The sequence below is a fragment of the Pteronotus mesoamericanus genome, unplaced genomic scaffold (assembly GCF_021234165.1).
Source record: "Pteronotus mesoamericanus isolate MK-2021 breed Mesoamerican mustached bat unplaced genomic scaffold, CSHL_Meso_final scaffold_408, whole genome shotgun sequence".
Taxonomy (NCBI): Eukaryota; Metazoa; Chordata; class Mammalia; order Chiroptera; family Mormoopidae; genus Pteronotus; species Pteronotus mesoamericanus.
In genome coordinates this window covers 2,262,897-2,288,361 of record NW_026555315.1, presented here as the reverse complement: position 1 = coordinate 2,288,361, position 25,465 = coordinate 2,262,897, and the positions used below count along the sequence as shown (strand labels likewise).

At 63.2% G+C, this 25,465-nt stretch overlaps 1 protein-coding gene across 1 annotated transcript in view; it reads right to left on the bottom strand.

Moving 5' to 3' along the window:
* The window catches only part of TIMP2 (TIMP metallopeptidase inhibitor 2), a 39,599-nt gene extending 25,803 nt beyond the window's left edge, over nt 1-13,796 (bottom strand). The window contains exon 1 of the mRNA XM_054592904.1: nt 13,380-13,796. Coding sequence (XP_054448879.1) covers nt 13,380-13,509 — 130 coding nt within the window. The 5' untranslated portion in view covers nt 13,510-13,796. The remainder of the gene's footprint in view (nt 1-13,379) is intronic.
* Nucleotides 13,797-25,465: the final 11,669 nt, after the last annotated feature.

Sequence of the window (25,465 nt, the reverse complement as noted above, 5' to 3'; positions counted from 1 at the left end):
GGCAGCCCTCCCCCGAGCCGAGCCCGTGAGTGTGGAGCCCAAGCTTATCCGTCCTAGAGGCGGACACCCCCAGGACGCAGTCACCCGGGGAGCCAGCACCCGCCAAGCTGCTGGGAGGCGGCCCTCCAGCTCACGTCGGCAGCCGGCCGCGCTCCTGCCGGATCTAACAGACAAAGGGAACAGGAGCACATCCACAAGTCACAGGTGAGCCACCAGAGCCAACCGCGCAGGCACAAAGCGGGGGGGACTGCAGGTCCGAAGGAGCAAGCTGACGAGGGGGCTGGAGCAGCTGAGCCATAAGGGCCCTGATCTTCACCTGCGTTGTCAGAAACGCCTCGGAGAACAAGTGGAGTAACGGTCCGGTCCAGCCCAGTTCGCCCCGGTCGGACCTCCCTAGGCACCCCAGGCCCCCGTGGGAAGAACACTTGTGGAAGAGGCGTGCCGGCACGCAACACCATGGCTCAGAAACGCCGAGAACGAAGCCTGGCTCGCACACACCGCCCAGACGTGGGAATGGGGGTGGACCCCACGCGCAAGGGGCTCGCAGCCAGACGCGCGTCTGGACAACCTGAGAAAGGTAAGAGGTGCTGCTATCTAGCGACACCCAATCAGACGACGTCAGGGAAGAAAGGTTTCAAGATCAAAAACATGAGCACTGCACACGTAGGCATTCATAAGAAATGCGCACTGAAGGAGAAGGACGGCTCGACCGCAGGAGGGAAAAGCAGAATGAACGGCAGCTGCGTCTGCCCAGAAGGCGGCGCGGTGAGGGCGGGGGAGGGGCTGCCTCCCCGCGTTCTGCGTGACAGTGGCAACGGAAACAGAACAGCCTGAACAGGAAGAAAAGCCCAAAAGAACCAGGAATGTTTTCGGGGGGCTTGTGGGTGGTCGAAAAATCGAGAACGGCATACCGGGAAGGTCAAGGGCATTCACTGTGTGGCCTGGGGTGGTTCCTGAACTCTGGGAGCCTCAGTTTGCCTGTCTGTAAACTAAGAATGGTGACAGCAACAGCCACCTACACGGGCGCAAGCACCTCAGAAACGCCCGGCGAGCTGTGCGAGGGAGTGGGTGGTACTTACTGTGCGTGTCTCCAGGTGACGGAGCTAGGCCACCGAGGGCACAGCACAGAGAGGCAAGCATCGGCCGGGTGGAAAGAGGCGTGCTCTGCGGGGTGGTGTTGAAATCATCGGGCTGACTTGGTAGGAAGTGAGACACCCATCACTGGAGGCATCCAAGCCCAGCCCAGATAAAACAAACATCAGAAACCGTTTTAAACTCCTTTTCCCTGAATTCCAGCCTCTAAAAACGCGCTCTGTGGCACCCAGTGTGATGTCCAGGGCCTTGGCTTTTGGCCACTTCTTGCCTCCCAGCTAAGTTCCCAAGCGGCAGGAGGTTCCTAAGCCCCTGGGCTCTGGACGGGCTGCATCAGAAGCGCCTGGGTGGGGGCCCCCCAGCAGGCTTTCCACCCCCTCCTGGGCGGGGCTCGTGTACGTGTCTGGGTCAGCATCTCCTAAGGCACAGACGGGGCTGGGACGGTCCCAGGAGGCCCAGGCGGCACGGCGGCCAGGCCCGGGGGAGAAGCTCAGGCTCGCCCCGTCTCCATCGGCCCCCGGGCCAGCTTCCCCAAGGCACACGGGGGCACAGACGCCACACCCAGGGAGACACCAGGCTGCCAGGCGGGCCGCGTATGGCCGAGCCATCGGGCGGCTTCCTAAACGTCCGGGACCATATTAGTCATCGGTGTCCCCCGGACCTTACAGGGTCCAGGTTCCCCGCCTGGGTCGGGGTCCCCGCTATCAGCAGCTGCCTTGCTGCACGGTGGCCCCCCCCTCCCCCTCGAGTCCTCCCAGCAGCCACATCGACCGCAGCTCCATCCCACCGTCCTTCTGGATCAGCGTGGGCGCGGGGACCTGACGGCAGCCTCCGGTCAGGCGGCCGGGGGCCCTGACCGGCCCGCTTCCTACGAGCCCCCCCACAGCCAGCCCAGAAAGGAGCCCTCCCCGCAGCAGACCGCGGTGGGCACAGCAGGAGCCTCGGCGTGGGCCGGCCTGCTGGGTCCGCGGGGCCCACTGACCAGGCTCGGCCGGCACGGCAGCTCGCACCTCCACCAGCAGCCAGCGCCTGCCCAGCTGGTGACCTGTGGCAGGCCGCTGCCACGGCAACGACAGAGCTGCTGTGCTGTGACCTCAGAGCAGGGGGAAGTCAGGGACAGGGGAGAGCCAGCCAGAGGACGGGCACCTGTCGGCGCGGCGCCTGCTGTGGGTCCATCAGTCCCGAAGAGTTGGCTCGAACGGCTGGGGTGCTGGGCGGAGGGACAGCCAGCACCAGCGCGGCAGGACGGCCCCCGGCGCGGACGTGCCCCCGTGAGCTGTCCCCTTCCAAGGTCAGGGTCCCCCCCCCCCCGACAACGCCTGCCGCCCCTCCTCCTGCAGGCAGAGCATCTGTCCCCGCTCAGGTCAGGGGCGTGTGCTCCTCCAGATGCCACCGTCGGGCTCAGCCAAGGGAGGCGGAGGTCACGGAATCCTGGCCCGGGCTGCCCTTGTCACCCACCCGCCCACCCGCACGAAGTGAGAAACACGCCCGACCTCGTGTCTGGGCTGGGGGCGCCTGCATAAGCCTGGCCGTTAAGAAGGGTCACTGGTGGGAACAGGCTGCCGGCCCCGGGGAGTCAAAGCAGCCCGTCTGGAGGTCTGGTTTCCTGAAAGTCGACAGCACGAACTTGGCTGAACGTGGGGACCCCGGGGAGCGCAAATTTCTGAAGAGCTGATGATCCTGGAACTTTGGGGCCGGAACAGCCCTTGGCGAGGTCATTTGGTCCCTGCCTCCGAGGTGTCAACCAAAGCCTGCCCCCCAACCACGGTTCCAGGCCCCTCTTCTGGGCCCACGAGATGCCAGGCCTGTGCGGCTCCTTCCCCAGGGAACAGCCCACCCCTCAGCTTCCAGCGCGGTCTTGTGTACCGTTCGGCGAGGGGCGGGGGGTAACATGAAGCCAAAAGCTATAGCTTGTCGGGCCTTTGATGGCCTTCCGAAACGTCTCACCCTCTCCGGCCTGCTTCTGGGGTTGAAGACATTTCTCCTGACACTGCTTCAGGGGTTCCCATGGTCGGCAGTGACGGTCGGCTCCGGGCCCCCCACCCCGGGTCCCCCTGCTCACGCGGGACCGACCCAGGTTCAGGCCTCTGGGCCCACAGCTCTCCTGACCGCAGTTACACCCACGCTCAGCAAACTCCAAAAATGACAGGTATCGTTCCAGCTCACCACAGAAAGAGTCAGGAAAAAGAAACCTGACTTCCCCTCCTGTATCTCGACATCGTGTATTTTAATATGAGTTCCGCACCGTTTGTCCGCCAAGCACAGGAAGCTGTGATGTATCTGCCCCTCCCCAGCTGCGGGCCCGTGTACAGGCGTTTCCAACGCGTCCCTGAGACTGACAAGGCTGAGACGAACATCCTTGTGACTAAATGCGTCCTTGTGTCCCTACCTCTTTCTCTCAGAAGAATTCCTAAATACAGAGTCACCCGATCAAAGCGGAGACGCCTGCAACAGCCCTGCCTTGTGTTTGCCGGCGCAGGGGCCGACCCACACACCTGCTTGTGCGCCGCCAGGCCCTGCCAAGGCCGGGGCGCCCCTGCAGGCAGGGCGCGCGCGGGCGGTCTGGAGTGTGGTCGATCCCGAGCGGGAGCCAGGCCCAGCCCCCAACACTCGGGGACCCGCCCTCAGCTGCGCGACCTTGGGCAAGTCAGGAGCTGTTCCCTGTTCCGTCTGGACAGGAGAGGACCTCGGCCTCCCCCGCCTCCCTGAGCCCTTGGGAACGCGATTTCCTTTTGCACTGCAAAACCCGGACAATCAGTGTTCTTACTAAAGGACACACTTGCCTGGTGGTGCTTTTTTTTGTTTGTCCTTCATCCCTGCTTTCCCGAGCTGGTGCCCAAAAAGCAAAGACCACCGAGGTCTGTTCCTTCGTCCCCCGTCCTGGGGCCAATGGGGCCAAGGAGCCAAGATGTCACAACTGAGAATCGGGGCCTGGTGACGTCCATCCTAACTGCCCTAACGCCACTGCTCCTGGTAGCTGGTTTGTGCCTGGCAGGCCCAGGCTGGGCCCCGCCCCCCCAGGGCCCGCAGAGGATGGGAGGGTGGAAGGCGAACCGTGGGGAGGGCTGGGGAAGAGCCCCTGAGAGAGAAGCTGGGGTGGGGGGTGCAAGTGTCCAGGAAGCCAGGCGTGTCCCCACGGCTGCAGGGTCAGCCAGTCCTGAAACGGACCCTCTGCTCTGAGCAGAACAGCCCTCCGCAGACCCGAGGCTCGGGGGACCCTCACCTGACCACCAATGACCCTCCAGTCCTCTCCTGGTGGCCAATGAAATACTGGCTCTTGAAAGCACCTGAGACTCAGCGCCAGGCTGGGGTTGCAGCTGGGACACCCAGCAGCCATGTGACCGTGGGCCAGTGTCAGAGCCCTCGGTGGGGCCCAAGCCTGCCACCGTCAGGCCGTGTGAGCTCAGGCCCCAGCGGGTCTGTGCAAACGCTCTGGCGCGTCCCTTCAGCTGCCCGTGTCTGATGCAGTCCCCGCTTTCTTCCGACGCCTGTCCTTGCCTCCCACTCCCTCCCCTGTCACGGGACCCTGGCCAGGTCACAGCGGCCTGGGGAGGGTCACCCAACTTAGCACAGTCCGTTCTCAGCTACTGGAGTGGCCGGGGCGCGGCCCGGACCGGCAGGGGCAGGCCGCCTACTCGGTGCCGGGCAGCGTGCTCCTCCCGTCACGGGGCCTGCGATGAGAGCCCCTCCACGTCCCTGAGTTCAGGGATCCGGGGAAGAAAGGTCGCAGAGAGAGGCCAGGCGGGGCTCAAGCATGTTGCAGGCGGAACAGAGAGAACAGCTGGTCAGGAACGTAGCGGGGAGGCTCACCTTCCTGCTCCACATACGCGACTGCCCCTTAAGGAGGTCCAGGGACCAGAGGCCACGGGTCGCTCAGAAGCACCGTCCAGCGTCCCAAACTTCCGGCCGGGGGTGGGCAGGACTGGCACCGCCGGAGCCCCTGCCGCGCCTTTGCGCACTTGACCCATTCCCAGAAAGGCGCTCAGTGTCTCCTGCGGCGCAGCCCCGAGAAGACTCATCCTGCCCCCCCCCGAGGCGGAACCCGGGGTCGGCGGGGCCCCGAGTCGGGACGCAGAGCGCATCCTGGCCGGCTCCAACGCCCCGGCTCTTCCTCCCGTACCTTCCAGTGAGTCTTCTTTCTCTCAAACATCAGGCCACTGCCTCACTCTGCCCTCCCTCGCTGAAGGCTCAGCTGTTGAAGTGCTTTCCAATGCGGGCCTCCGACTGATCGCAGGGGCCCCGGCGAGCCCTGCACGGTGGCACGGCCCTCGACTACGGTGCCAGGAAAGCCACTCCCCAGCCCCCGAGCTCGTGGGCTCGCGGGCTCAGAAAAGGTGGGCGGAGCCACTGCACGCCTGGGGTTGGTTTGCGGACGGACACCGGGGAGCCGGGTGCGGGGCGGTCCCCCCAGGAGGCTCGCACCCACCGTGGCCTTGTGACGCAGCCGGGGGTCAAGATGGTTCTCCTCGAGGACCCTGGGTCTGTGCTGCGACTGGACGCTGCTGCGGGAGCGAAGAGCAGCTGCGGGCTCGTCAGGAACCTTGTTTATAGCAACAGGCGAGATGGGGCAGGGCGGTCTGGGTCTGCCGGGCCCTGGAGGGCATTTCGCGGGGGGCAGCCGTCATCTGAGAAACTAGGAGGGACCCAGCCCTGCTGAGAAGGACCAGCACCTCCCAAGTCTTATCTCCAACACAGCAGATAAACCCTCCCAGGCCCTCCTCTGGATGCAGTGTGACCGGCAGCGGTGACGAGGGTGACGGCTGCCCCTCTCTGTGAACGCACCGGAAACCTCAGAACTGCACCCTCCAAACGCCTGTGAACAACACCCTCCGTGGAGCTGCTCAGAGGCAGAGGCAGAGCCTGAGCCGGTCCCCTGTCCCCGGGGAAAGCCCCGCCCATCCCTCCGCCCCCACCCCCAGGCCCTGCAGGGTCACAGAAGCTTACAAAACGCAGAGGAGCCAAAAGAAGGAAGACACCTCGCCGCCACCCTGCCTAGAACGGGGAGGGACGCTGTCCCCCCAACCCCCCCACCGCCCGCCGCCAAGCCTGGCCTTTCCAGGCTCGGTAGCACACGGTTCTTCTTGTAACGGGACAAAGATTCAGAGGGTCGAGCGAAACGACGCACAGAAAGCCAGGAACATGGCACCGTAAAACCCAGGGCTGCAGGCAGGTTCCCAGGAGGGGACACTCGAGAGGCAACCACGCACTGAAGGTTTCTCTCCCTCTCTCCCTCCCTCCTCTCTCTAACACCAAAATAAATAAAATTTTTTTTTTAAAAAAAAGAAGAAGAAAAACGCGTGTCAGCCCCATGACTCAGTCCAGGACAGAGACAACGTTGAAAATGGGAAAGCATCCGACCGAAACTGGGCTTTTTACGCGAATACGCTCTGGACCTTTTTCTAGGTCACAAACACGAATCTATAATACTGTTTAAAACGACGGCTTAATATTTTGCTCTCAGGATAGAGCGTAATTTATTTCGCGCCCCTCCAGTGGATGGGAAACCCTCGCGAACAAGGCCAGCCCTCAGGTGTCCCCCTCCTCGGTGGGCCCCCGCCCGTCGCCCACCGCAGCCGCAGACCCGCCCCCCCCCCCCCCCCCCGTCTCCAGGGGTCGCCCCTGGGGCACCGACCAGGCTCCCCTCTCCGTGCTCCCCCCCTCATTTTCAAACCATCTCCTTTACTCGGTAACAGTGCAACACTGAGCAAGTCCTTCACCACCCAGGCCTCGGTCTGATCATCCGTAAAATGGGGACAAGGGTGGAGCATTAAGTGAGCCGATGTCAGGGAGGCTCAGAACACGGCTCCAAGCACTCGGCTCTGAGCAGTGACAGCTGTGGCCGCTGTCCTCACTGTCGCGTGGCTGTCCTCTCCCAGCCCCCGCCGCGGCTTGGCCTCCCCCAGAGGCACCAGGACCCGGCTGTGTCTCCCCGGGCTCCCACGGGACAGCCGCGCTGGCCCCCGGGGTCGCGCGAGGATCGTGCCTCCCGCTCAGGGGTCTCGCGTAGAAAGCGTTCATTTCATGCCTCTGAGGCCTGAGAGCGTCCGGGCCGGTCCTCAGCGTCTGACCTCTGGCCCGGCCCCAGGAGGCCGTGCAGGCCCGTCATCGCCTCCCGCCTGCAGGTGTGGAAACTGAGGCAGAGCACCTGCTGAGGGCTCTCCCCTGGCCTGAGGGGTGGGCTGCAGCGCAACTCCTGACCACGTGGGCTTCCAACGCCCCCCCCGCGCTGCATGTGCCCTCCTCTCCCAGGGCCCCTCACACCTCCGCCACCTGCGATTCTATCCCAGCGGCGCCATGGAGACCTGGCCACGTTAGGGACCCTGGCCCCTGGCTCGGAGGTCAAACCCCAGAGGAGACCCCCCACCCCGCAGCGATCCTTCGCCTCCCCCACCCCAGCTGCAAGGCCCGCATTCGTGTCCCGAGTCCTCTCCTGCGCGGACGCCTGCTGCGCTCGCTTGTCTGACAAGCCTGTTGAAGTCACTCTCCTGTCTGCAGCCTCGTTCCCACTCCCCAACACCACCCCCAACCCCCCCCCCAGGTCACAGGAAGCCGCAACACCTCCCATGGGTCCCCAGGCTCTGCGGCTGTGCCCAGCCCGGCTCAAGGCCGCCCAGGCTCCCCAACCCTCCCCACCCAGTCTCCCGCTCTCCTCTACAGGCCCCAGGAAGACTTTTTAAATGACAGCGACTAACCTTCTAGGGGTCCTGTGCCCCTTCGAGAAGCTGGGGGAAGCTACAGCTCCGTCCACAGAAAACATGCCCCCCCCACACACACACACTTCGCCTACAGTTTTGGGGCTCAAAACTGCCCCCCGCTGCCTACAGGCCTATCTCTGGACAGAAGTCCATACACCCCAGGTTTCGGCCCTTCGTTGTAAAAACTACAATTTGTATTTAGAGCAAACACTTGCCCAGTCGGCCTGGCGGGGGGCCCCGGGGCTGAACCCCGGATGCTGTCTGGACACAGCTGGCCTGGGGGTCAGCTCACTCTGCTGGTTCCACGAGCGTTCCCTTGGGTCTACGCATTTTTCCCCCGGAGCCCCAGGGCCGCCTGACAACAGTGGGCCCCGGCCGGGGGTGGGGGCAGCCGGGCCCTGCCCTTGCGGAATCGCCGGTGCTGCGACACTGCCCCGCAGCCTCTCCTGCTGCACTGCCCGCATCTCATCGGCCCCTCTCCCCACCTGACCCCACAGTCCTTGTCACCCCCACACGTCCGGCTCAGACGCTCTGGCACCCACAGAGAAGCCGCCTGGCCGGGCACCCTGGACACCCGTCTGTTCATTCAAAGCCGGCACAGGAGCAGCGGTCCGTCCATCCGTCCAGGTCACTCCCGTGCCACCCTCTCCGCCCCCACCGACCCGCCTGGGGCGCCCCGCTCTGGAGGCAGCTGCTCGCTGCCCCCCACAGGCCCCCGCACGGGGCCCTCTGTCCTCCGTGCCACGTCCCCGGCGGCTCCCCCCCGGGTCCCAGGGACAGTCCACATGACAAGGCAGAGCCGTGACATCTGGTCCCAATCACCCTCTTGGGTCTCCCCACGCCCCACGCTCCACTCAGGCCTGTTCTGGACCCAGGATCCTCCTTTGCCTTTGCCTGGCAGCCGGCAGGTCCTTCTACGGAGCACACCGGGCTCCACTACCAGAGCATCCGGCACATGTTCTCAGGCTGAGGGCTCTTCCTGTTCCCCACACTTATTGCCCACCTCCGTCTTCCCTTTCCAGAAAGACCTTCCGACCCACTTGCCCTGGGTCCCGTTTTGGGGAGCACACATGTGCGCACTGGGGGTGGAGGGGTCCGGGATGGGCGCCTGAGCCAAGCTGCTGGCAGGGAGGAGTTTGTGGCATTCCCCCCCCCCCCCCGCCTCCTCTTCCTAGTGCTCCTGTCTTTTCCTTCTTCTCTTTGTCTTCTCCCGAGCTTATTCTCTCGCCTGCTTTTTCATCCTCCAGGCTGCTGGGGGTCCTGCCAGCACGTCTCTTAGCTATTTTGGAATCCAAGGGGTCCACCCCCACCCCCAGCCCCTCGGGCGTCGGAGCAGGGGGTCTGCCTCGGGGCTGGGGTGGCTGCAGGCCCCACACCCCCATAAGCCCAGGAGTCATCTACACCCCTGTTCTCCACGGACCCAAATGTCGCCAGAGACCTGCACCAGTGGGATCTGCCTGGGCACCCAGCAGAGACCGCGGCGAAGAGGCTGGGGACTAAGTCCACACGCCGCTCACAGACCACTGACCAGGGCCGGACTGCAAGTCTTGGAGGACGGAGCAGGTCCCAGGCTGGCACCCAGTGCTCAGAGGGTGGGCGGGGAAGGAGGCGTGGCCTGGGCCTGCTCCCATCCAGCCACCTGCCACGCCCGCCGCCGCGCAGCCTCTCTGCCTAACGCAGCAGCACTTCTCTCTTCTGGTCTCCCAGCCCCTGGAGCTGCCAGCTACTCACTCCCAGCGGCTCCCCCGGGAAAACAGCCTTGCAGGGTCACGTCCAAACCCCAGCTTAGGAGCTCCCAGCCCCTGCGTGGCCCTTCCCCAGCATCCCATCCAAACCCCTGGTCTGCAGATCCCAAGAATGCATGTCACAGTGGCTCACAGTTACTTTAATTATTTACCTGAAGCAGAGAGAATCTGACCGACTTCAGAGAGCACCCTGGCAGGGTTGGAGGCCCCAGGATCTTGCCCACGCGCCCCCCCAACCCGCCCACGCGGTTTAAACCTGCTTCTTCAGAGCCTGGCCCTGGTGCCTCGCGTTCCCCTCGTGGAGCAGGGATCGTGCTGCTTCCTGCTCACCTCCCAGGGCGGCGCCAGCACCTCCAGCACTGCCAGTGGAAACACAGCCCAGATCGAACCCGAATGTACAAAGCGCGGACCGACTGTGCACTTGGCAGGAGGGGGCGCCACCTCTCCCGGCCCCCGCGCACTGGAGGCCTGATTCAACTCAAAGGAATCCCGTCCGCCTCGCTGTCCCCGGGCACTTGTCAGGGGACGACAGACCCCTCTTTGAGTGTGTGTTTTCCGGGGTGGCGCTGTCTGGCCCCATCGGCGCCTGCACAAAGCTGGCTCTTCGCCCCAGCAGCCACCACGTGGACTTGGCTGGGAGCCCTTCTCCACCTGGTGCTGGAGACCATCGGGGCTTTGCAGAGAGCAGTGCCTGGAGACAGAAACACCCCAAGGAAGACGGTGTTGCAGGCTCCCTTGTGGCTTAGGGCTCCGCTACCCAGGCCCGAGGGGAGGTTTTGTCCTCCAGAAGCTGGTCCGAGCACCAGGGCGCCAAGCCCCTCAGCTGGCTGAGCGGCCGCGGGCCGCCGCCACTGGGGCCCTGCCTGCTCGGCGGCTCCATGGAGAGCAAAGGGGGAAGCGCCGGCCACACACCAGGGCGGCGCTCTGAGACAGGGTGGTGTGTCCTGCTGGTCCTCCCTGCCCGGGAAGAACGAGGAGCAGGGACTCCCAGGGGCCCAGATCGCCTCTGACCATCCTCCGCATCCAAAATATGACAACTTCATCATAATCGACTCTTTTGGCTGACCACGGTTCCAGTCCTACCAGCTGCCAGAGCCGGGACACCTCCCGGGGGCCCTTCCACGGGCAGACAGAGCGCTGTTTCTTAAGCCAGCGCCTCTTGCAGATACCGAGCTGTTCAACAAACCTGGGTCCGGCGACAATGACAGAAGCCAGCGTGCCGCATCAGAGACCAGCCTATAGCGTCCCCACGGGCACCAAGCCACCGCCCTTCCCCAGACCTTTGGGCCACAGCTCTGGTGGCACAAAATCATCTGCAGGGCTTTGGAAACTACCAAAGCCGAGATCTGGGCCACACTCCCTGCACACACAAAGGGGCGTAGCCCCGAGTGACCTTTAAAAGACCCCAGGCGATTCCACTCAGGGCCAGAGTGGTGAATCAGACGATCTCATGAACCTGTCCCGCTTAGAGCAGAGGGGACGTGGAAAGGTCACTGCTTTCCCGCGGGGCTCACTCTGGGCCGCCCAGGGCCCGCACGGCGACGTCCGGCTCTGCGTCCATCCGCGCCGGCCGAGCACAGAAGGGCTGCGTGTGGAACAACACCGGACGGCCAGGCTCGAATTGCATCCTCCTGAAATTCTTGTCCAGCCCGACCCGTGATCGAGATCTTAGTTGGAAGCACGGTCTTTGCAGATGTGAGCAGGTTGAGACGCGGTCGTGCTGAATGTGGGCGGGACACTAGCCCCATGACTGGTGTCCTTAAAGGAACACGGCAATTTGGACACACGGGTACGCAGAGAAGACCGTGCAGAGACGGAGCAGGGACGGGCGTGACGTATCTACGCGCCAAGAACCGCCGGAGCCCCCAGAAGCGGGAGAGAGGCCCGGACCGGACGCTCCATCCGCACCTCCGGGAGGAACCAGCCCCGCCCACACCTGGAATTTGGGCCTCGCACCTGCTGTTTCCAGCCCCCAGGGAGGGCAGCGGGTTCCTGCAGCCTCGGGAATCTAACCTTGGGCTCCGCAGAGCCAGGCCCGGCCTCAGGGCAGGGAGGTGGCTAAGAGCCTTGCCTGACTTTCCTGCAGGGATTTGGACACAAACACCAGGAGGTCCAGGCGGGAGGACAGAGCTGCACCCAAAGCGAGGAGGCTCCGGGTGTCCTGTCACTCCCGACGGACCCCAGGCTGCCCTCGGTCCGAACCCACCGCAGACACAGCCCCGCCCCCGCCGACACTGAGCAAGTCGGTGGCACAGGGAGTGGTCCCAAGGCCCAACCCCTTCCCATTGCGCTACTGTAAGCCAGCCCCGGGGACTCAGGAGCCGCGATGCCTTCTGGCCTCGGTCTGATTCTGCCCCGGGACTCGCTGCCCAGAAGCTGGCCTGGCTCCTCCCTAAGCAGGGCCTCTCCTCCCCCTTCGAATCACACCGAGCCCCAAAACAGACCTTGCTCTCCGTAACCCCAGTTTTATGGAAACCACTCCTCAAGCAAGCCCCACGCCCAGGGGGCCCGGCCATGGGGCGCCCACAGGTAGGAGCACCTGCAGCAGAAGCAGCTTGAGGGGCCAACGGGGGTGCAGCAGGGAGCCACGGTGGGCTGGGGAGTCCAGGGGACTGCGGCTGCCAGCAGGAGAAACCCCCAGAAACCTCGGCTCGGGGTCTGTGCTTGTGAGGGCAGCCCCGCCTCCGCGCATCTGGCCTGTCAACAGGATGCCTGGCTGGCCGAGACGCAGGGGCAGAAGTTCCACCTGTTGAGAAGTCAGAGAGGGCCGTGGAGGCCCACCTGCGGTGCAACTGTCCTCTTGGTTACCCCAAACCTGTTCCAGGTCACCCCGGCTGACCTTTGCCGGGGCTGCCCAGGCCTGCACGTGTCAGGCCTGGATGCACACCTCGGGGAGCCAGCCTCTCCTGCGGCCCCTCCGCGGACAAGAACAAATAACTGGGCTCCTCCTCCCTCGCTCGCTCACTCGCTCCCACCTTTGGGGGGCAAGGAGTCCTCCGGGTTACAGATATTTCCAGGGACTCTAAGCAGCCACACAACCTGCACATACACACACACCCCCGCCTGCCACCTCCCCCCAACCCCGCCCGGTCGCCAAAGTATCCAGCTTTTGTGGATGTTCAGAAAAAGTAGTCACTAGCACCAAGCCACTCAAAGACTCGCCTTCCTGTCCAGCCCTGTGCGTAATGTCTCCTGGGCAGAGCAGGGAGCAAGGAGCCAGCCCGCGGCTCTGCGGACCTTTCTGAGCGGCCGCTCTGAGCCCGGAGCCTGCCCAGCGGAGGGAAGTGCCCATCTGCCCCCACCCAATCCAGTGAGCCCCCAAGCAGGGCTGGGGGAAGAGGCCTAGCAGAGAAGCCATTCGGCGCCCGGCCCCAAGCCCGGAGGAGCCCCACTGCCAAATCACATGGGAAAGTTTCTTCCCGGGGTCCCCAGCCCTTCATCCCACCGAGGCCAAGGCTCCCCTCCACTCCCACGCGCTGTGTCCCCCACTCTCCCCGCCCCCCACCCCCGCCCAGCGCTGGTATCCCAGGGCCCTTCGCCTGCCAAAACCCAATCCGTTCGCTGGCTCCCTTTTCTGGGGCTGGAGCTGCAGCGGAATTTCGGTGGAATTTTGAGGTTGAGAAGCATCTCGGCAGAGAGGGAAAGAAAGGGCGTGGAGGGAGGGAAAAGAAAAGTGCGATTTTGGCGTCAACTTGCGGGATTGGAGAAGGCGCCGAGAGCCGGGAGGCAGGCACTGGGTCCCTCTGCAAGACGCAGGCGGGCGGGGCGCCTGCGCACCCTCGGGGGGTCCCGCGCGCCCCGCGGGGGCGGTAGGCACCCACAGGGCCCAGGCGGCCGTCGTCCTTACCTACGTCTGCATTGCAAAACGCCTGTTGCGGGTGCACCGGGGAGCAGCTGCAGGCGTCGGCCCGGCGGAGCAGCGTCCCCAAGAGCAGGAGGCCCAGCGCGAGCCGCAGGCTGCGGGCCGCGGCGCCCATGGCGGGCGAGGGGCGCGGGCCGGGGGCGCGGGCTCGGGGCTCGGCCGCCGCCGCCTGGGTTCGAGGCGCTCCCCTCTGGGCGGGCTGAGGCGCGCGGTTTCGCTGCGCTCCCGGGCGCGCCCTCCGCACCCGGCCCGCGATCGGCCGCACAAACTTTCTCGGGTCTGTGCTGCGGGGGCGGCGGCGGCGGATGAGCGGCTGGCTCGCCGAGAAGAAAGCGGTGGGAGGCGGCGAGGCGAGCGCGCGCGGCCCGGGTCCCGGCTCCTCCACAGCCTTCTATGGATGTGTGCGCGGCGGCAGAGGCCCGAGCCGGCCTTATATAGGGCTCCGAGGGCGTCGGGCTCCGCCGACGGCCAATGGGGCTCGGGGAGCACCGGAGGCCCCGCCCCCGCGCCTCCCCGGCCCTCCCCCGAGCCCGGCTTTTGTTGTGCCCAGCGTGGGGGCTCGCCGCTGCGCACCTGGCTTCCCACCGGCCGGAGCTGCACCCCGCACCCTCCCAAATCACTAGAGGTTGGGGCGGGGAGCGACCCTGGCGGACAGAGACCAGTGGGCCCCGACTCAACACTTGGGACTCACAGCCCACTCCCCAGGGAACCGGGGGGTTAGGGGTGGGGTGCACCCACCACCTCTTGCCCTTCTCTTCCAGCTTGGTGTGGGAGGTATACACGCCCCGTTCCCTGCAACCCCTGGGATCCCGGGAATTGAACGAGAGGGGTGTGTGCTTTGGCGCCAAGGGTCTCCCTTTGGCCTGGCCCCGTGCCCCCTGGGGGTGGTGGCCTTATGAAATTTGCAGGGGACTCCTTTTTCAGATGGAGGCCTTAGAATTTTAAGTGCACTTAGTCAGTTTACTTAGAAAGGGAGAGGGAGTGGTTACGAAGAACAAAACGGGATTTTATATAAACTGGCCATATTGTTGACCGGCCAACAAGAGCCGGGGGTGGGTGGGCCGGGGGCCTGGGAGGCCATCAGACGGGAGGGAGGCGCTGGCTGGGCTCCGCGCGCAGCTCCCTCCCTGAGCCCACAAACGTGGGAGCTGGAGGACTTTTCCCAAAACAGGCCTGTGTTCCAGAAGGGGCGGAGAATCTTAGAGGTGTGGACGCCTGTGAAGGAGGATGAAGTGTGACCCCCGGGGACCCCGTCTGCCTGTCACTGAGCCGTCCGCGCGCCCCTCCGCGCTGAGCAGCTGCACACGGGACCTCCCGTTTGCCGGCAGGACGCTTCTAGTTCAGCTGGGGAGGTGTAAAGGGAAGAAAATGACACAATTAAAGAATAATTGCCTGCTAAACTGCGTGGTGCTGACTTGAGATATGAAACTGGAAAATACCGAAAGAGTGGAAAACCGTTTCCTTCTGTTTCTGGGCCCTTTGAAACAGACAACTTGGAGAAAAGTTAACGGGGCAAAGCAGTATTTTAGCATCCTGACAAACCCGAACTCACTTTTTCGGCTTTTGTTCCTGTAAAGTAGTGTCACATGCTCTTGGCTCGGGTGCCAAGCGGGCGCAACAAGGCGGAGAATTCAGGGGAAGGGCTTTAGCTCTGACCTCAGCTCCAAGGCAGGAGGACTGGGTCAGGGCGCCTCCCGCCCCGGCAGGAGAGGGAAGGAGCAGGCAATGCGGTGGTGGCCACAGATCCCGCCCCGTGTACTTCTGAGCTCAGCCTGGGGACCTGGCTCCCAGCGGGACAGAGAGGAGGGGTGGTGCCTGCCAGGCAGGCTGGGGAGGGGGCTTCTAGGACCCTCAGACCACACTGTGGGGCTGCCACTTCCCACCAGGAACACTCACCTTGCCCCTTTCCCCCAAAGAGACTCTCCCGGCAGAGAGCCCAGCAGGACCCTCAGCGCCCCAACCCTGCCTGGAGACCCAGCGAGCTCTTCCTGGGCTCAGCTTGGCGGAGTCAACGTGGTCCAGGGCCAGGAGGAAGGGCCAGCGCCTCCTCCCGCCTGTCTCAGGTATGGAGTCAGAACGGCTTCACAGGCCCGGGCAGGAGGCCCCAACAGCCAGGCTCCGTCCACCGAGCTCAAGGAGGAGCCTCCTCCCGGTGGACTCACTCTCCCAGTGGACTCACTCTCCCAGTTTGGAGGCGTTCCATGTCCCCCTGAGCCTGGAGCGTCGCCCACCCCCCACCCCGCCGGAGATAGTGATGGGACAGTGAGAAGCCCCGTGCTCCTCCAGGCAGGTTTCTAGAGTCGGATGCTGTACGGGCGTGGGCGTGAAGATGGCCCCGCCCGCGCAGGAAGCCGGGCCTGGAGGAATGAGCCTGTCCCGGGCAGGTCTGAGGTGGACGGCAGGGCGGCGGGCGGCGGGCGGCGTGGGCAGGGGTGGGGGGGCGTCCACGTGCCTGGCTGCCCTGGGGTTTCTGTGGCGTAGGATGTGTGGTCTCTGGCTCGAAGATCACAATAGGCCCCCCACCAACTCTGGGCATCCGACTCGTGGCCACAGTAAGGAGGAGGTGCCACCAGCCCAGTTATCTGTTCCCAACATCCCCTGGCGGGGCTGTGTGACAGGAAGGGGTCGAGAGTGACTGAGCCGTCTATCGCATGAAGACAGGCCACAGGTTACTGCAGAGGCGACATCGCATCTCCAAGGTCGGCAGTGGACACTCTGCCGCACGTTCCCGTTTTCCTTTCATTTCATTAACTTTACTATTATTTTTTTATCCTCGCCTGGAGACATGCTTATTGATTGTAGAGGGAGAAGGGAAGGGAGGGAGAGAGAGAGGGAGACTTGTCATTGGGTTGCCTCTTGTCCACGCCCTGACCAAGGACTGACCCCACAACCCAGGCGAGTGCCCTGACCAGTAATTGAACTCCCGACCTTTTGGCTTATGGGACGACAGTCCAACCGACCAAGCCAGGCCTCATTACTCTTGTTATTAATTCTCTTCGGCCAGGGCTGGCCTCTCAGCCTCAGCACTGCTGACCTCTGGGCCAGAGCAGTCCCTGGCACGGCCTGTGCTCTCCAGGGTGTTGAGCAACATCGCTGGCCTCCACCCTCCAGATGCCAATAACACCGCATCCCAAGCTGTGACAACCCACATATGTCCAGACGTTGCTCAATATCTCCTGGCTGGGGGCAGGGTTGTGGAGGGGGAGGCAAAACCATCCTGTTGACAAGCCCCAAGTGATAAAAATCTTTGGTCGTGAGAAAAGCAAAACACAGAGGCAGAAGTTTTTGTGCACATCAGCCTGTGTCCTGGATACACCCGTCTGTCCGCCTCAGTTCTCAGGGAGGGGAGGCCAGGGATGTTAGAAAGGTTGTTTTTTGAAAAAGGGTCCGTGAGTAAACAGCCTGCATGATATTTCATTTATGGTCAATTAAACATATCTGTGGCCCCAGCTGGTGTGGCTCAGTGGGTCGGAGCGTCGTCCCAGAAACCAAAAGGCCACGAGGGCGATTCCCAGTCGGGGCAGGTGCCTGGGCCGTGGGTTTGGTCCCCAGTCGGGGCGCATGCGAGAGGCAACCGATGGATGTTTCTCCCTTACGTCGGTGTTTCTCTCCCTCTACCCCCACTTCCTCTCTCTCTAAAATCAGTAGGCACGTCATCGAGGGAGGGTTACAAAAAATTAAACACACGCACGGATCTAGACAGGTGTGTGAAAAGCTGTTCACCACTCAGGTGGTGGGGCGGCTCCAGGCGGAAGGGACTCGGGTGGCAGGACAGAGGCCAGTCACACCCAGCTTCTTGGGCAGGGACAGCGACGTTCAGACGCGGGTTCACCCCTAGACTAGGCAGCTCCGGGGGCCTCCTGTCCTTTCCGGCCAGCACTGTGACACCCTGCTCTGGTGGCGGCTCCCTGAGGCTCCCACCTTCGCGTGACCCCCCTCTGCCACCTGCCTGCTCGTGGCTCGTGCCCTCGCCGGGGCTCCGTCTGCTGCGTGGGTGGCTGTGTTTTAAGCCCATGGAGCCTCTTTCCGACGGCGGGGCTTGGCCTCTCCCCTTCACGGTCTGCCCATGCACCCGTGACCCCCCTCTCTCTCCTACCAGGCAGGCACCCCTCAGGGCAAAGGCGGCCTTGAGCCAGGGCCCCCACCTTGCGTACCTGTCTGGACACAACCCCTGCTCCCTGAGAAGCCAGGTCCAGGCGGCCGTCCCCACACCAACCATGACATCCTGACCCAGACCCCCGCGACTCCTGCAAGAAGGGAGGGAGGCGGGCTGTCCGGGGGTCCATAAGCAGCCCATGGAGGCATTGGCTTGAAAAGACGGCCGCGTCGGAGCCCCGACAGCCCAGGCTGAAAGTGCCTGCCCGGAGGAGTCCGGGGAGGCGGCTCTGGGGCCGGGAAGCCTTCGCCGACCTTGGTCCACGGGAACTGTGACAGGACACTGCCTCTTCTCCCTGCCCTGCGTGCCCTCCTTCCGGGAGCGTGGGAGGGTCCACGATTCCCATGGGGGCGCCCCTGAGCTCTGCCTCCCTCTCCCACCCCCGACTCCCACTCCTCCCCCCTTCCTAGGGCCCTCCCCGGATCCCCCTCTAGACATCACCCCTGTGGAAAACAAAGGGCTCGCGAGACCGAGCAGGGCTGCTGCAGGCCTCCGCGGAGCGTTTTCTCATGCCCAGGCTATTTCCTCTTGGCCCCGGGCATGTGGTCATGTGCTTCCTCCCTGGGCGGGCGAGGGAGCAGGGCCAGGGAGCGGAGATGGGGACCCAGGGCTCCTCCGTCCCGGGCTTCAAGGAAGCAGCCTCAGCTGGCTCCGGGGACCAGGGGCCGGCGAGGGGCGAGAGGCGAGGCACCTGGGGGACTGGCTGCCCAGCTCAGCAGGAGCCTGTTGAGGCTGAGTTTTCTTGGTTTCGGGTTCCCCTCCTGGGGAGCCGAGAGGCCGGAGGCTCAGGTTTCCCGCCCGCCTGCCGGCCCGCCATTCTCCTCTTCCTCTGGTGCTGGGAGTGACGGCCCTTGGCCATGATGTCACTGCCTAATCCAAACAGAAGGGGCTGGTTTGGCGGCGCTGGCGGGCGGCCCATGCTGAGAGCAGCAGTAAATTTCATTTCAAGGCTATGATTAGGGCCGTGCCCAAGAAAATCCTCTCTCTGCTTCCCACTCCCCAATCCCGTCTTCCTCTCCCTGTTTCTGCCAGGTCCCCCCCTCCGCTCTCTCCCCTGTGATGCTTCAGGTGTCGCGAGGTCAGCCCCGTGGTCAGCGGCCCCGAGCACCGTCAGTGCCCGGTCCGGGTCCTTGCCCCCTTCCGATGCCAACCTGCCCGCCCCCCAGCCCAGCGCTGTGACCGGCTGTGGAGCCCAGGGGATGGGATACGTACCAGCCGCCAGACGTCATCCCGTGGAGCTGGGGAGAGGGTGAGGGGATGGAGTCCCTGAAGGGCCTCATTCATCCTGGGGCCGACATGCCAGCCACCAGAAAAGGCAGCATTTAAGGCGGGCTCTGGTCGCCCGCAAAGAGATCAGAAGGATGGCAGCAGATCCGTGCCGTGAGAAAGGCAAGGACAAGCAGGGCTGCTCGGAAGGTGACTCACCGGGCCCCGGCCACCTTCTCCAGCTGGTCCCTGGGGCCAGGGCCCCGGCGCACGGGCTCCCTGTTTTTGGCGCCGCACCCTGTCCTCAGCACGCAGGCAGCGGCCCGCTCCCTGAGACCCGCGGCTCCCTGGCCCACCCAGCCGCCGGGGTCGGCGGGGCCCTGTGTGCAGTCAGCCTGACCCCAACTTGCTGCTTGTCTCCTCTTCCTTGGGGTCCCTGGTTCTGTCCTGGCGCTTGTTGGCCCTGGGAACAAGGCTAACCACTGTCCCTGTGTCCTCCGCTCTGCTTCCGCTCACAGACGTCGACTGGATGCCCACAGGGAAGGCCCTGGGGTGGGCGTGGACCACATCTCCCGGCACCTGAGCCACGCTGGGCTTCCTGCAGCCACGAAGGGGCTCTGGGTCCCCGCAGGGCTCCCGGTCCAACAATGGCCAGACTTCTGGGGAAGGCGGGGGCCGCCCTACGTGTCCTTGAGCCTGGCAGGTGTCCATCCCCTGCCCTCCCCCGCACGGGACACTGGTCCCTCTCCAGCCCTCCTTCCCCAGGAAGCCAGCTGATTTCTGTCGCAGGAGGTGCCCGGCCGCGGCTGGGTGGAGAGGAGCTCCCCGTAAGGAGAAGGTGATGGGAAGTGCCCCTCGGTGGCCCCGGGGCTGGATTCCTTCCCGATGCGAGCGTACATTTCGCCATAGAGTCTTTCCTGTAAATCAGCCCTTGGTCGGTCCTCGCTCAGGTCGTGTGACCGGGTCTCAGGAACCAAAAGCGCAGGACCACCTATACGGCCATCGGCCCTACAGGTGACGCCAGCATTGAGGGACAACAGTGAGTCAACACAGGTGACTATGCCGTTCACTCAGTTTTTATGAGGAGGGACCCCCGAAGAAAACCAGGGTTATCTTCTGCAGGGCGGGCCTCTGGGAGAACAGGCTCCCCCCCGCGGGGGGCATGTTCCCCGAGCCCATCCACGTCAGCGCACCAGCCGTCACTATTGTGAGAGGCTGCGTTCGGCGTCAGTGAATTTTTTTGAAGACTTTCAGCACGTTTGCCTGTTTCGCGATGGGTGATTTACGAGCCCACCCGCCCACACGGCGCTGAGCGTTCAGCCGTTTTTGACCAAAAACAGTATGACCCCCACGCCCCACCCTCTCTCATCCGATGTCGCCTGAGCAACGTTTTCTGTTTTCCCAGATGAAAAAGTTCCTTAACAGGCAATGTTTTGCCGACCTGGAAGAGGTGAAACAAAAAAACAGCAGAAGCACTAAAAGGCATCAAAATCAACGCATTCAAAAACTATTTTGACCAGTGGAAAGAAATTTCTCGACACGTGTATTGCGTCAAATGGAGAGTATTTTGAAGGTGACTGAAGTTTAAACATAAACTTCAGAATATGTAAGAATAAAGTCAGTTTTTTATAAATAAATTCCGGGGTTTTGGGGGTCCCCCCCATACGAATGCAGATGCAATCCAAATCCGCCACACTAACCTAATAACAATAATAATCACTCAGAAACAATCAGCAAAAACATCACACAAGAGGATTGGGGATAACGAACCCGAGTCCCGACAGTCCAGATCTGGTCCCGTCCGGGAGGCAGCCGGCCGGCAGCCGGTGTCCTGCGGGCCGGAGGGAGGGGGCGGGTCTCTGCGGAGCCCTTTCCCTCCCGAGATGGACCATATGGGACATTTCAAAGCAACTCGCTCTCCGGACGCGTTGTCCACAGCCTGAAGTCCTCTGCTTTTATGCTTCTTTTAGTTGCAAAGTCATGTTGATTTTGCACAATTTCTCATAAACATGTTTTTCTTGCTTGGGTACGCACAGGCTGTTTTCCTCCGTCCCGACGGGCACGTGCGGTGTACATCAGCTTTGATAGGCGCACTTTGTTCACGTCGCTCTCTGAGGGAGTGGCGTTACCTGTCAGGGAAGCACGCGGTGCCTGCCACGCTGTGCAGCCTCGCCCCCTGCGTCATGGCTCTACTGCGCATGCTCTAAACATGGCTGCCGGTCCTGCTCCGCACACTTCTCTCACGGGTGCTGTTCTCACGTCTGTCTTCCCCGCGACCCCCTGCTTCTACGGTCACAGCTCATTTGTTCATTCGTTCATGCATTCATTTGTTCATTCACTCACCCATTGGACAAGCACGTGGGGGGCACCAGCGGTGTGCCCAGCGGGCAGTGCAGGTGCTGGGGTGTGGCGGCCCCTTCCTTCCTACGGCACGAGCCCCTGACTGGGGACACAGCCGGAGCCGATGGCAACGAGGGGGCCTGTGAGGCCGGGCTCGCGGCAGCCTGGAGGCTGGCGAGCTGACCCGCCAGCGCTGGCTGCGGGGGGCCTAGACGTGGGAGGGTCAGCGACCGGGGTGGGGGCAGGGCCCAGCCGTCACCATGGCGAGTGGGAAGGTGAGTGGTGGGGACGAGACAGGCAGCAGCTGCTGCGGTGACTCACCGCTGGGCAGGGTGATTGGAAACACATGTCCCCAGGAGGCGCAGTTGTTACCGGGAGCCCAGCGTTCTTGGACCACAGGGGAGTGGGGGGGCGGGGGGAGCGGGGGGCGGGCCCACGGGGACGCGGTGGGACTCCCTGCCTCCGTCTGGGCGTCCTTTCCGGTTGCTCCTCGACTCTGGTCGGGGTCCCACTTGCTGCCTTAAAAACGGCTTTTGATTGCGAGGACGTGCAAACGCGTTCACGAGGAGAGAGGGCAGTCCCGCGCCAGTCCCTGTGCCCGGGCTCGGCCTCGGGCTCGGCCTCGGCGTCGACGCTCGCGGCAGCCGCCCCCACCTCCACCTCATCCACACCAGCCCTCAACGGGTGACTTGGAGGCCCAACCGGGACCTTGCAGGTCCGACGTAAATAGTGAAAGGACATCCCTTAAAGGTTTACCCTCCCTCCTTCCTGGCACGACCCCCCCCCCCCCCCCGCCGCCTGAAGGTTTATCGCAGTGCAAGCCCTCCTCCTCCCTGTGGCACAGGCAGCTCCCAGAGCGCGGCTTTTGCCCGGTTGCCAGCTGTGCGATCACGGCGCCACCATGGCTCAGCTTCCCCGGCCCCACGTCCCCGTTTGGAGAGCGGGGTCCCTCCACGAGCGCGTCCAGAGGAGCTCGAAGGATGGTGTGTCACGTGCCGTAGGCCTGGGATGGGAGTGGTGGCAAAGGGGCCAAGAAACAACGCAGGCCGCCCTGCTGGAAGCTTCTGCAGCCGGGACTCTAACCCAGATCTGCCAGACCCCAGGCCTCTTGCCTTTTCCACCTGCCACCTGCCCAACCAGCACGCGCTCTGGGCGCACGGAACCACAGCTGCCCAGCGACGTTGGGCCATGACCTTGAGGGCCCCTCCACCCCTTAGACGCCAGGGCTGGGGGAGAGGCCGGGTCCCAGGGACGCACCTTCTGCAAGAACTCTGGGCCCTGGAGAGTGAGCCGCAACGGGGGGCCTCCCAGCCCACAGGAAGGGGGCGGGGGAAGCTGACCTTCCCACCGGGGGCCGGGGCCCTGGGCATAAGCCAGCCTGGACCTCTGGATTGTGGGGAATGGATTCCCGGATGACATAGTTTAATTAGAATGGGTGTTATTCAAAGGGTTCAGGGAATGTGTCACTTGTGCACAAAAACTCCGTCTGCACCCGGGAGAATGTGGAAAGCCCTCAGGCTAACTCCTCCCTCGGCTCCCCCCGCCCCACCCCGTGACTCCTCTCAGCCTCGGCCCTCTGTCCTCTCCCCCGGCCTTCTCTGCATCCCCACAGCGCGACCTGGCTGCGCCATGCCGCCGGCCCTTCCCGTTCAAACACCCTCGGCCGGTCCTTCTCCTCCACGGTCACCCCTTGTAAACGCAGATCCGATGGCTCAAAGGCTGTGTGTGGCCTCCGGCACTCACTGGGCAGTCAGGGCTTGGGGTTGGGAGGACCGGTCTGCTCAGAGGGGCGTGGGAACAGACCCCCCTCTGGAGAGAGTGTCCCCCCCAAGGAGATAGGCGGATCGGGGGTGCTGTTGGACCCTTGACTGCCTGCCAGGGAGACCCTTCAGCAATGGGAGAAGACAGCCAGGATCTAGGTCCCTGGAGCCACATCCCCCAGCCTGACAGTCACGTGCCATCGGCTTCGGAGAGGCTTGGACCACCAGGAGGGTCCTGTGGGCCCCATCTCTCAGGACTGCGGTATCTCAACGCTTGATGGGAGACAGAACCCTGTCCAGGATGATGCGGTCCGAGCCTGGCCTTGTCCGTGACCATGGCTCCTGGCAGCCGCGGAGGGCAGTGGCCACTCCAGGCTTGGACGTCACCTGGAAGGCATGTCTGGAGCTGCTGCTCTCTCATCCGCTGCCAAAGAAAATATTTTTTGCAGGTTTCTTGCAAGCCGAGAATGAAAACACGACACCCAGCAGGATGAGTGGGGGAGGGAGACCAGCTTCTCCAAGGTCTGGAGGACCCTGGAGGGTGGCGCTGCTCGGGCACAGTGGAGACCGCAGGGCCCGGCGGCTGAGCGGAGCCAGGTGAGCCGCAGCCTCGGGTGGACCAGGCCCCGGACTGGGGCAGACCGGGGGTCGTTGGCAAGCGAGGTGACTCCAGCCGAGCCTGTGCACCCCGAGAGGAATGCGCTGGGAATGGCTTCTTCAGGGGGATGGCATGAGCTCTCGCTTCAGATCAACACAGAAAAGCAACAAAGAATTCTAAAAAGTGTGGCATCCAGCTGGAGTTGTGACAGTTCAGATAAACAAAAAGAAAAAAGGTAGCCAGCACTCCTACAGGCAGAACCATGGTAATAATCAGACATGCATCATGTGCTTTTTAAATTTGCACAACACACACACACACACACACACACACACGGAGCAAGTAACATTGTGTGCACTGTTTTGTAGCTTGCTTTTTTTTTTTTTTTTTAACCCAGGAAGGTACCTGAACATTTTTTCTTGTCGTTAAACCTTCTCCTACAACACCGGTGTTAACATCTGCATGGCGTTCCAGCATAGGCTGCCCCCGGGAGGCAGGATGAAGTTGCCAAAGGCAGCCCCAGGCTCGATGGTCCTCATGGCTCCCAGTCCCTCAGAGTATGCAGGTGTTCTTAGCCGTTACTATGGCAAAATGCTCGAGGAAGGCCCTGATTGGCCAGGCGTGGATCCTAAGCCCATCTTTGAGCCAGTCACTGCAGCCAGATGGAGAGAGGGCTTTGATTGGCCAGGCCTGAGCCACGTGCCCATCCTGTAGCCAAAAGGAGGCTGAGGGAAGGGATGCTGCGCGGACCCCCGTGGGAGTCCCCAGACGGCAGACCCGCAAGAGCTCTGTCGATAGGTGTGGGAGGAACTCCAACCAGAGAGTGGGGCTGAGCCTGAAAGACCGGGAGGCGCGGTCCTCACCCTCCATAGGCTTGAGGGAGACCCCAAATACCCAGTTAAAGAAGGGTTGTTCCATGCCCCCTAATGCGATAAACACAAGAGGAGGACTTTGCTGCAGGGCAGACCTGGGTTCAAGTCCCATTTCCACTGGGACACGGGCCAATCTCTTTCCTTCTCTGGACTTGAGCTCCGTCATCCACAAGCAGAATACTGACACCTGCCACACGCATCAGAGGACTGTGAGAGTTCCACCTGTTGCCGTCGGAAGAGCCCCGTTCGGAGCACCTGGCAGGCGTTCGGTGGGCACGGGACCGTTATTATTCATCGCCCCAGTACCTGTGCAGGGAAGGGAGAGATTCCCACGCAGAGAATGGCTGCTTGGAAAAGGCTTAAACGTGGGTGGCGGACTCACCACAGCCCAAGGCAGAAACCACCCCGATGTCTCACAAAGGAGGACCGGACAAGTAAAATGTGCCCTGTCCGTGCGAGGGACTATTAAGTGGCCAACAGAAGGAAGTACTGGGTGACTTTGCCACATCAAGACATCTACTGATGCGAGGGTGGCAAGTCCCACACAGGGTGTGACAGTCTCCCGCAGGCCGGCCCGGGTTCCGGGAGAGGGCACACAGAGGGCCACTCCCAGACCTGCGTCCACATGGCTGGTCCCCCCAGCGCTGCTCAGCAACCCACGCAGGTCACCCACATATCAGAGCGGTGGCCTCGAGACCTTCACCTGGGGCTCAGATCGAACGCCTCTGCTGAGTCCCTTGACAGGCGTGACTGTGATTCTTCCTTCCGACAGGGGACCCCGCCGGCTTCTGCTGTTCGGCGGGGTGAGTGCCGATCTCCGACCCGCAGCTCAGAGGACACCACGGGGGCCCCGCAGCAGAGAGAGTGGAAGACATCTTTTTTTTCTTTTTTCCAAGCACGGCACGTACCCAGAGAAGGGTACAGAGCATGAGGATCAAACCTGACCCACCGGTGCAAAGTGAACGCGCTGGCGCGGCCACCAACCAGAATAAGGAATGAAGCACCACCAGCCCCCGGACGGCAGCTCCCTCGAGTCCCCTCCCAACCACCTCCCCCGGTTTGACCTCAGTCCTGACCGCCGGCACTCTAGGTTACTGTGCCGGGCTTCCACGCAGGTTGGGCCATCCCAGACACATCCC